The 11,575-nt window shown below is 48.7% G+C and overlaps 1 protein-coding gene across 2 annotated transcripts in view; it reads left to right on the forward strand.

Moving 5' to 3' along the window:
- Positions 1–3,658: 3,658 nt before the first annotated feature.
- Positions 3,659–11,575, forward strand: part of LOC311316941 (host cell factor 2-like) — a gene marked incomplete at its 5' end in the record, with an annotated part of 12,584 nt that continues 4,667 nt past the window's right edge. The window contains 12 exons of one of the 2 annotated variants that reach the window (XM_084447913.1): positions 3,659–3,818; positions 4,105–4,253; positions 4,345–4,505; positions 5,039–5,241; positions 5,530–5,614; positions 5,779–5,882; positions 6,047–6,250; positions 7,115–7,330; positions 7,464–7,625; positions 8,344–8,424; positions 8,520–8,575; positions 8,705–8,842. In XM_084447913.1, the coding sequence (XP_084304039.1) occupies positions 3,659–3,818; positions 4,105–4,253; positions 4,345–4,505; positions 5,039–5,241; positions 5,530–5,614; positions 5,779–5,882; positions 6,047–6,250; positions 7,115–7,330; positions 7,464–7,625; positions 8,344–8,424; positions 8,520–8,575; positions 8,705–8,842 (1,719 nt within the window). The remainder of the gene's footprint in view (positions 3,819–4,104; positions 4,254–4,344; positions 4,506–5,038; positions 5,242–5,529; positions 5,615–5,778; positions 5,883–6,046; positions 6,251–7,114; positions 7,331–7,463; positions 7,626–8,343; positions 8,425–8,519; positions 8,576–8,704; positions 8,843–11,575) is intronic. The other variant, XM_084447914.1, reaches the window with a different exon arrangement.

Raw genomic sequence — 11,575 nt, forward strand, 5'->3', positions numbered from 1 at the left:
GCCGCTTTGCATAAAAGCGTCTGCTAAATGACTAATGCAGTTGGAAGCGGCATACGATAAGTGCATTCAGCGTAGGTACAAAGTCAAGAGAACTGCCAGAAATCAAAAGTGCATCTCCTTTTTCAAAGCCTCTGAGAGATAAAGCAATGCCGAAGTAAAAGTGTAAATGTGAAATGTGGAGTAGCTGGTGAAGCTCACTGCTCAAAGGTCCAACTGTCAGCGAGTCCACCTCCCAAGGAGAAGACCCGGGTTCTAATCTCGCCCCTGGGCACGCCAAGACAGATGGGTTACAAATACAAATATATAATAATTGCTAAGAGGAAGGGTCAGGGTTTGCCTGCTTCTTGAATAGGCGAGTTCTCAGCCTGTGGAGAAAGATGGGCAACGACTTCATGACATCAGTGGGGAGTTCTTTCCAGAACATTCTGGCCAAGACGGAAAAGAGCCGTGACTGGTCGATTGGCCCCAGGGGCCTCGTAGCGATGGAAGTTGAAACGTCCCTTTATGGAAGTTGAAACTTCAAGATGAGCTTTAACCCATCAGCCAGACCAGATAGCGGTACCATCTGAGTGGGCTAAATCATACCTAATACTAAACTATTTATAGGGTCAATGTAACAATAACCTTTTCACAGGAGCAGATTTTCATACTGTATCTATTAACAATTTGTTATGTCCCCCTATAGGAGATTAGCAGCATAGGTGCAGATCCTGGGGGGGCTTTCTGAAAAATATAACCCCCCTTCAACCCCTTTCCCAATATAAATAGTACATTTGTTTATGTCTGGGTTTCCCAGAATCCATCTCTGCAGCATCTCTATAACAAGTTGTGTTCAGTGAGTGAGTCTAGTGGCTGGTGATTGCTCGGACCATAGGCTAGTCTGGGACAGATGCCTTGCCCTTGTAAGTCATTTTGTACTTCAGTACAAAATTACTTCAAACAAAGATACTTCAAACAAAGATGAAGACAACCTCTTCTCTGTCCCTCTGCCCGCTACACACACATGCACACACTCACACTCTCTCTCTCTCTTCTTCTCTCTCTCTCTCTCTCTTTCACACACACACACACACACACACACACACACACACACACACACACACTGTGGCAACCCCGGAGAAGGGGGAGGCACTCACAGAGACCAGGGAGACAGCTTAGCAGAGGGCCGTTTACCGGCTCTTTACTATCAAACTTGACAAATTACAAATTAAAGTGCTATAAAACAAAATCAAACATGGCATGTGGCGGGCTCTGTTCCCCTCTCACACACAGACCCTGGAATACAGGACCTCTCTGTCCCTCTCTCCTCCTCTCCCTCTCTCCTCCTCTCTCTTCTCCTCTCCCTCTCTCCTCCACTCCCTCTCTCCTCCTCTCTCTCTCTCCTCCCCTCTCTCCTCCTCTCCCTCTCTCCTCCTCTCCCTCTCTGCTCCTCTTCTTCTCTCCTCCTCTCCCTCTCTCCTCCACTCCCTCTCTCCTCCTCTCCCTCTCTCCTCCACTCTCTCCTCCACTCCCTCTCTCCTCCTCTCCCTCTCTCCTCCACTCTCTCATCCACTCCCTCTCTCCTCCACTCTCTTATCCACTCCCTCTCTCCTCCACTCTCTCATCCACTCCCTCTCTCCTCCTCTCCCTCTCTCCCCCACTCCATCTCTCCTCCACTCTCTCCTCCTCTCCCTCTCTACTCCACTCTCTCCTCCTCTCCCTCTCTCCTCCACTCTCTCCTCCTCTCCCTCTCTCATCCACCCCCATCTCTTCCCCCCTCTTTCTCTCTCTGTTTCCCTCTCACTCTTACCCCCACAGCTATTTCTCTCTCTCTCTCATTCTCTCTCCCTCTATGCCCTTGTCCTCCTCTCTCTCCCTCCCTGTTCTCCACCTCTCTCTTTCGCTCTCTCTTTCTCTCCCTCTCTCTCTCTTTCTCTCTCTCTCTCTCTCTCTCTCTCTCTCTCTCTCTCTCGTCTTCCATTGTCTCTCTCACCATCAATGTCAGAGTACATGAAGAGACAGACAGCGTACTCTGTATGGAGAAAGGATGGATGGATGAATGGTCTCACCCTTGTCCACCGGTACTATTGAACACTCTAAACTAAAGAGTTAGTGTTTTGCGGCAGGGTTGCCAGGTTCTCTCTCAGGAGGAAGTGAAGGGGAAGCACTACTGACACCCCCAGATGAAATGAGCCTTTTACTGTAAGCATGTTTATGCAGTGCAGTGCCTATGAATAGGACTGTCTATGCATCATAAAACGCCTACGTTGAGACACAAACACACACACACACACACACACACACACACACACACACACACACACACACACACACACACACACACACACACACACAATTCATGACCTTCATTTCCTCCCTTTAAAGGGGTAGTGTGCTATTTTGGACATTTAGCCCTATTTGTGGTCTGTCTACCATGAACCTGAAACACAGAGACCATAATTTCACAGGTCGTTCCAGTATTGATCTAGCTGCAGTTTTTATGCAGGCTCTCACTGGGCTACAATGGAAGTCAATGGGGCATACGTAAATGCGTTGGAAAAACTATGATAAAGTGGTTTTCCGAGATGGGAAGGACACGGTGTAATCTTACCAGTCTCAGTATGCTCTCCTGTGAAATGTATCACAGTCCGAATATTTTTACATGTTTGGCATGGCTTGGATATTAGCATTCCCGTGGCGCTTGTTTTCACTGTTCCCACAGAGGACTATGTGCAAGTCATGCCAAACACCTAAACATATTCGGACTGCATACTGAGACTGGTAAGATTACACACTGTGCTTCCATCTCAGAAAAGCACATTCATGCTCAGTTTCTTGAGGAGAGAAAGAGGCTCTCTTGCCTTTTTATAGATGTAGATAGAGACAAAGGTAAGTTTATTGTCAGTGATTGTTCCCAGGTATCATGCAAGCACAAGCGCTTCTGACCAGAGTGGAAAAGGAATGTGCCAAGGTGGGTCTTGGACTGAACGGCAAGAAAAGTGAGGTCATCCCCTATAACACCCTGGAACATCTTTTAATAATTTTTAATTCGTTCTAGAATAAATGCTTTACAGTATTACGACAAACTGTGACTTTCTTGACTTGCAAAATTATGTTTTAAATTGACAAAAATCATATGGTATTGTCATGACACAATTCAAACGGGATCAATAAATTATTTGTTTATCGCCTTTGACTACCGTACACATTTTTTCAGAATTAAGGTTCCTTCTTCCGCTTAGGCACTTCAGGTCCATAGCGGGATCAATAGGAGTGTCCCATCTTAGCATTCCATACTCTTTGGTTGCCTCGGGCACAAACGTATGCGCGAGAAACAGAATGTAGGCTCGCGAGCTCAGGATGGTCTCGCGAGGCTACTGAAAACTGCTAGTCAGCAAGGTTTCTCTCATTTCTAGGGATTTATTTTTTATAGGAATTTAAATTAATAATTTAAAAAAAGCAAACTAGAATTTGCCCACCCGGATGGTACTGGTACGTTGAATTTGAGGTCTGAGCCAATACATAACTTCACCTTAAGAGGGAGCAAACAACGCGAGAGTTTGCCAGTACTCTCCTTCGCTCCGCCCACTTATATCCTGTAACAACAACAGAGCGCCTATCAAAGTCATACAAACTACTGATCCACCAAACCCCGGCGGATAAAGTTCCTCCCGGGAACATGGCTACCGAAGGCCCGCTATGGAAAAGAGTTCAGTCATTTACTGGACATATCCCATGGCCTAGACACGGACACCGAGCAGCGGCTATTCGGGAACTGATAGTCGTGTTTGGAGGTGGAAACGAGGGGATAGCGGAGGAGCTCCATGTTTACAACACAGGTAGGATAACTAGCTAGCACTAGCTAAGTTATCCAGCCAACTAGATAGATTGGTAGCTAGAGCTTGCTTGCAGCCAGCTAACAAGTAACACATATCATGCTTCTGGCGTATTGTGATAAAACATTACCATGGATTTCATAGTTTCATAGTCATAGTTAGCTAACTGATACCTCTTCAACTTGCTGATAGCTTGCAAGCAGCCAGCTAGCTTCAGCATCAGTGAGGTGGGCTAGCTGATGTTAGTTTATAGTACCTAGCAGTTATTGAAAAGCTTGCTTCTGCCCAGTCTCCAAACAGTGGTTTCTCCCTGCGGTGAGGGGTGACATCCCACCGGGCTGTGCTGCTCACGGCTTTGCCTGCGAGGGGACACGCATCCTGGTCTTTGGGGGAATGGTGGAGTTTGGCAAATACAGCAACAGCCTGTATGAATTGCAGGTGAGGCACCCACACACTCCCAAGCTGTCTCTGGAAGTTTTCTGTAGTCCTGAAGGGACATGACAATGACCTTTGACCCAATGTTTCTCAGGCGAGCCGCTGGCTTTGGAAGAGGCTGAAACCCCGACCCCCCAGGAACGGCCCTCCACCTTGCCCTCGCCTCGGACACAGCTTCACGCTCTTTGGGAACAAGTGCTTCCTGTTCGGAGGGCTGGCCAACGTTAGCGAGCACCCCAACCGCAACGTTATAAGGTAGGCTGCCCTCGGGGAGAGTTTCTACTTCCTGGTTGAGTCAGAGGATGTTAAGTCTCCTTGGACCGAATATGAACATTTATATAGCATATTTACCTACTTATAGCATATTTACCTACTTGATTGGCACTTGAGTCTTGCACACCCTAGGCATGTTTACACAACCTAGCCATGCGAAGGAACCTACCAACTGTTATACACCTTGTTGTCTTTGATGCTGTAACAGTGTTGTTTCTATAAAGTACTTAATCCCGTATGGGATGGGCCACACTAGTGGCATGACACAAATAAAAAAATCATTCATTCTTTCCTACTAGTACTCTATACATTCACGCCATCATACATGTGTTGGGGGTGGTGAAACGAATCAAAAAGTTACATATAAACTAGGGTTTCCATTTTCAAAAAGTGACAAAAACACACAAAATGTCCTCTATTCATTCATTATTGTGTTGGTCAGGGACGCTTCTCAAGAGACGGGTTCCTGTTTGATGATTCCTCGTGATCTCCATATTTGTTTTGCACATCTCTAGGTACCTGGATGATTTCTATGAGCTGGAGCTCCAGGCGGTGTCGGGGGTGAAGGGCTGGACCATCCCAGAGACCAAGGGCAGGGGGCCCTCGGCCAGGGAGTCCCACACCTCGGTGGCCTACACTGGGACAGGCTCTCCCAAACTCTACATCTATGGAGGAATGGCTGGCCATCGCCTCGATGACCTCTGGCAGCTTGACCTGGGTAGACTCACTGAGGCGCTTGGATATAAAAACCTAATCAAGTAGAGTTTATTTGTCATATGGACTCAGATTCAGGGAATGTACACAGTTGATTGAAATGCTTTGCTGAAGCCTTCAGTCAAATGCTTATATGCAAGCTCACTTGTGTGCCCATAGGTTTAATTTTCTAATTGATATGTTAGATTTTCGTCTTGCTGTTTGAGTCCTATTTTTCCCCTCTGTCTGTTTCTCTCTGTCAGTAACACGGTCTTCACCTGAAACTAAAGACCTCTCTTTGTTTCTCTCTCAGAGTCGATGACATGGTCTTCCCCTCAAACCAAAGGACCTGCTCCGTTACCCAGAAGCCTTCACTCTGCCAACGTCATAGGAAACAAGTACTGGCTTCACTGATGTGTCTGGATATTTCAGATTGTATTGAAGTGTAATTTATGACATTTAACATAGTTCTCTGTGTGTATCACATCAGATTATCCAAGTAACCCTTGTTCCTCTCTCTCTCTCTCTCTCTGTGTGTGTGTGTGTGTGTGTGTGTGTTTAGGATGTATGTGTTCGGGGGGTGGATACCTGTTACGGAGACAGAGAAGTCTGATTCCTCAGAAGCTGAATGGGCCTGCACTAACTCCCTCTCTGCTCTCAACCTAGGTACAGTAACGCAAGCCTTTCCTTCTACATCTGAGTTTAGTCATTTCACATATCCAAGCTGAACTGCCTTGCTCAAGGGCACGTGGACGTGTTCTTTCACCTGCACCCATGCGCTTTCAAAGAAGCATTGGGACCACGGCTGTCCTCTGGTTCCCTCCCTCCAGACACCATGACATGGCAGAGCCTGGGACCAGTGGAGCAGGGTCAGGGGTCAGAGCAGGGGACTCCGGCCAACGCTCCCCGCTCCAGGGCCGGTCACTGCGCCGCCACCATCGGCTCCCGCCTGTACATCTGGAGCGGGCGCGACGGCTACAGGAAGATGTGGAACAACCAGGTGTGCCGCAAGGACCTGTGGTACCTGGAGACCGGTGAGACCAGGAGAGGATGAAGGTTCTCATGTCTTGGGTCATGCAGGGCTGAATGTCCACCAGATTCTTACCATGGCCTCTTTAAGGATGCATGTAGAATATTTTGTTTTTAAACAAAATGTATTCAAAGAATACAGGGTAAACAGGTCAACATATGCAGATGTCATAGACGGCTCTTTGGTTTTATGTTTTTTCACATAAAAATCACATCCTCTCAAATAGTTATGACATTAAATTGTACAAACCATACTCTTGAAAGAAACCTAGGAAATACAAAAAAAACATTCTAAAGAAAATAATAATAAAAATCATATATACAAACATAGAATTTGCACTTTATAAATATATTACAAAAAGAAGGCAGAGCATAAATTTGAATTTAATTAATTTATTGTCGTTGTACTAGTATACGAAACGAAATTGAGGAGCACTACCTAAGCGGAGCTCTTATAATAAAGTAAATAAATAAAATATTAAAAAGTATATACACGAAGTAACATAAATAGAGTAAGAATCATACATACAAACTCATATCTCACATACACACACACCCTAATGTATTCCAGGGTTATATTAGAATTACAGAATAAATAAATTAAATAAATAAAAGTATAGGATATTGCGCAGAGGTTGCTATTGTACAGGAGAAGTATTGCACAGATGTAATTATTGCCCAGTACATACAGGGGAAGTGAAGGGACTGCACATATCAGGCGTTGTCAGTAAAGCCTCCAGCAGTCGCACTGCTAGAGAAAGAAAGGCGACCATTTTATTTACCGTTTATTATTCAAATTAACACTATCTAACACTATATCTAACTCCAGAGCTGTGTAGCTTTGACATCTCCATCTGTTTGTGTTTCAGAGCGACCTACGACCCCAGTGGCAGTGTTACTGGTAAAATCCACCATCAATATGCTCCATGTGGCCTGGCGCCCCCTACCTGCAGCAGAGTGCTACCTCCTCCAACTCCAGCCCGTGCCTCCCTCTCAAGCTCCTCCCACTGCATCCTCTGATTCGCCAACCTCAACAGTGGTTCCGCCCACCACAGGAGAGCAGGAGGGCAAGCTGAAGGACTCGGGTGAGAGTAGTACCTGCCACTTATATTCATGACCTACTGAGTTAGAGCCTATCGAACTGCTGTAGTCACAAGTTCAGGACAAATTTGGCACATTGTGAACTGGTGTAAAACTGTCGTGTTGTCTCTCCCCCAGATGCCCTCCAAGCCCCAGGTGACCCCACGGCAGGGGCAGGTCAGGAGAAGACGCGGCAGCGGGAGACCCTCCTGGAGGGGTCAGAGGGTGACGACGCCCCAGAGGGGGGGAGGGGCACAGGAACAGGGGGAAACACCCAGGAAGCAGCGTGCACACAGGCCTGTAAGTCCTGAAGGATCGCTGGAGGATAGAGCCAAGTGTAGTGCAAGGATCATATGAACACGGAACACACACACACCCACACATGTCTGTAGTAGGTCTGGAAGGAACTCTACTGCAGGGTGTCCCAACCTGGGTCCGGACCCCTTTAGGGGGGTGCCAACGATTGCAGAGGGGGCGCAGGGGGACAATTTGAAGCCTTAATATTAGCTAGACAAATATTTGTCAAAGAATCATGTTATTGACGTGTCACACAGCAATTTTAACAAAATACATGATCATATCTGATGAAGGGTAAAAAAAAAGCCTTGTATTTACGGCACTACAATAACATATAAATTCAATGAATTAATCTGAGACTGAATCGTGTCACCATTAATATTTCTGCTACACTGGCGAAACACTTTATTGTACCCTAACTTACACCTGAGGGAATTTGCGCACATATGAACACACACAGACTTTATGTTCACAGATATTTGTGTGTGTGTGAGGGGGGGGGGTGCGCAAATTCCATCAGGTTTAAGTTAGGGGGGCTCTAGGGCAGAAAGGCTGGGAACCCCTGCCTTACGGTATGGAGCCCACTGTAGTGTAGGGAATGTATAAAGATGGTGGATTTCTGACACTGACACTTCCTTCTTTATGCGTTCCTTGCTTTAGTGTAACTTAGGTGCACAGAGCTCTGACCCTGACCTTTGACCCTCTGTGTATGACCCTCTAGCTCTAGGACAGGTGGGTGACCCTGCTGGGACCACACGGCCCCCAGACGCAGTGGACAGAGGCGCCCCTCAACACCAGCCGGGTAACAACTACAGTAACAAGCTCTCCAGCAGAGCTGAATAGCCAGGATGCTGCTTGATATCCTGAGTCAGCAAGGCCATTATCTGTCTCCCCCAGGACAAGAGGCTGCCAGCGAAAACCTCTCCTCAGACACCAACTCTGTACCAAGCCAGGTAGGAGCTGCTGAGTACTGACAACAAGAGAAACATCAGATCAAATCAATCAAATCAAAGTTTTATTTGTATAGCGCAAAGAAGTGGAACCAAACATAAAAAAACATCCCTGGTGTCTTGTTTGTCCAGCAGGTTCCTGGGGACAAGCCAGAGGACTTGGTGTGGTACGACGTGGGTGTGCTCAAAACACTCTTTTCTGAGGTCACTTGCTACTTTCTTCCACCCGAGGAGGACCAGGAACCAACTGTCACCAGTCACTGTACAGAGGTCGGTCAGCATTTGAAACTGTCTCTTCACACCGTCGAATAGAAAAGATTGCTCTCATACTCTTTCTCAAACACAGTGAACTCTAGTCTTACGTTTATGACTTGCACGCTCAAAAATTGCAGACCCTAAGTGGAGTCCTGTATGTGGCTCCTGCAGGGGACTCCCCTGTCATATTGAGGGACTTCAATGCACACGTGGGCAATGATGGAGAAACTTGGAGGGGCGTGATTGGGAGGCATGGCCACCACGATCTGAACCCGAGTGGTGTTTTGTTGTTGGACTTCTGTGCTAGTCATGGTTTGTCCATAACAAACACCATGTTCGAACACAAGGATGCCCACAAGTACACTTGGCATCAGAACACCTTAGGCCGAAGGTCGATGATGGATTTTGTTATTGTGTCATCTGATCTGAGGCCATGTGTCTTGGACACTCGGGTGAAGAGAGGGGCAGATCTGTCCACTGATCACAATCTGGTGGTGAGCTGGGTTCGATGGCGGGGGAAGCCTCTGGACAGACCTGGAAAACCCAAGCGTGTAGTGAGGGTGAACTGGGAACGTCTGGAGGAAGAGCCTGTACGGAGAGAATTCAACTGCCACCTCCGGCGGAGCTTCTCTGGCATCCCTGTGGAGGTTGGGGACATCGAACACGAGTGGTCGGTGTTCAAAGCCTCTATTGCTGAAGCTGCGGCTGGGAGCTGTGGCGTGAGGGCCATAGGTACCTCAAGGGGCGGTAACCCTCGGACACCGTGGTGGACACCGGTGGTCAGGGAAGCCGTCCGACTGAAGAAGGAGGCCTTCCGGGATATGTTAGCCCGGGGGACTCCAGAAGCAGTTGCAGGGTATCGACTGGCCCGGAGGGCTGCGGCCTCGGCCGTGACCAAGGCAAAGCAGCGAATGTGGGAGGAGTGCTGAGAAACCATGGAGAAGGACTTTCGGTCGGCACCAAGGTGTTTCGGGAAGACCATCCGACACCTCAGGAAGGGAAAGCGGGGGACCATCCAAGCTGTATACAGCAAGGATGGGACACTGCTGACCTCAACTGAGGAGGTCGTTGAGCGTTGGAAGGAGCACTTTGAGGAACTCCTGAACCCGACTAATCCACCCTCTACGATCGAGGCAGAGCCGGAAGATGAAGGGGGGTCATCATCAATTTCCCTGGAAGAGGACACTGAGGTAGTCAAACAACTCCACAGTGGCAAAGCCCCAGAGACTGATGAGATCTGTCTGGAAATGCTGAAGGCGCTGGGTGTTGAGGGGCTGTCTTGGTTGACACGCCTCTTTAACATTGCGTGGAAGTCCGGGTCAGTGCCAAAAGAGTGGCAGACTGGGGTGGTGGTCCCAATATTCAAAAAAGGGGACCAGAGGGTGTGTGCCAATTACAAAGACATCACATTACTCAGCCTCCCAGGGAAAGTGTACTCTAAGGTGCTGGAAAGGAGGGTCCAGCAGATAGTCGAACCTCAGATTGAAGAGGAGCAATGAGGATTCCGTCCTGGTCATGGAACCACCGACCAGCTCTTCACTCTCGCAAGGATCTTGGAGGGGGCTTGGGAGTTTGCCCAGCCTGTCTACATGTGTTTTGTGGACTTGGAGAAGGCTTACGACCGGGTCCCCCGAGAGGTCTTGTGGAGGGTTATGCAGGCGTATGGTGTGAGGGGGTCCCTACTTGGGGCCATCCAATCCCTGTACACCCAGAGCGAGAGCTGTGTCCGTGTCCTCGGAGGGTAAGTCGTTTTCCTTAACGGTGCGGGTTGGCCTCCACCAGGGCTGTGCTTTGTCACCAATCCTGTTTATGATTTTCATGGACAGGATATCGAGGCGTAGCCGTGGGGAGGTGGGTTTGCAGTTCGGTGAGCTGAGGATAGCGTCGCTGTTGTTTGCAGATGATGTGGTCCTGATGGCATCATCGGCCTGCGACCTTCAGCACTCTCTGGATCGGTTCGCAACTGAGTGTGAAGCAACTGGGATGAGAATCAGCACCTCTAAATCTGAGGCCATGGTTCTCAACAGGAAACTAGTGGTTTGCCTGCTCCGAGTAGGAAATGAGTCCTTACCCCAAGTGAAGGAGTTCAAGTATCTGGGGGTCTTGTTCACGATTGAGGGAACCATGGAGAGGGAGCTTAGCCGGAGAATCGGAGCAGCTGGTGCGGTTCTGCAGTTGCTTTACCGCACTGTTGTGACGAAAAGAGAGCTGAGCCAAAAGGCAAAGCTCTCGACCCACCGGTCTATCTTCATCCCCACCCTCACCTATGGTCATGAAGGATGGGTCATGACCGAAAGAACGAGATCACGGATACAAGCGGCCGAAATGAGTTTTCTCCGGAGGGTGGCTGGGGTCTCCCTGAGAGATCGGGTGAGAAGTTCAGTCATCCGGGAGGGACTCGGAGTAGAGCCGCTGCTCCTTTGCGTCGAAAGGAGCCAGTTGAGGTGGTTCGGGCATCTAGTGAGGATGCCTCCTGGGCGCCTCCCTAGGGAGGTGTTCCAGGCGTGTCCGGCTGGGAGGAGGCCCGGGGTAGACCCAGGACCAGGTGGCGGGATTACATCTCCGCACTGGCCTGTGAGCGGCTAAAGATTCCCCAGGCAGAGCTGGTTGATGCTGCTAGGGAAAGGGATATCTGGGGCCCCCTGCTGGAACTGCTGCCTCCGGGAACCGACCCCGGATAAGCGGATGACGATGGATGGATGCTCAAAAAATGTTCACCCGAGACCTGCTCTTGTCTTGAGTCTCTCT

Source organism: Borostomias antarcticus (assembly GCF_949987555.1).
Source record: "Borostomias antarcticus genome assembly, chromosome: 13".
Taxonomy (NCBI): Eukaryota; Metazoa; Chordata; class Actinopteri; order Stomiiformes; family Stomiidae; genus Borostomias; species Borostomias antarcticus.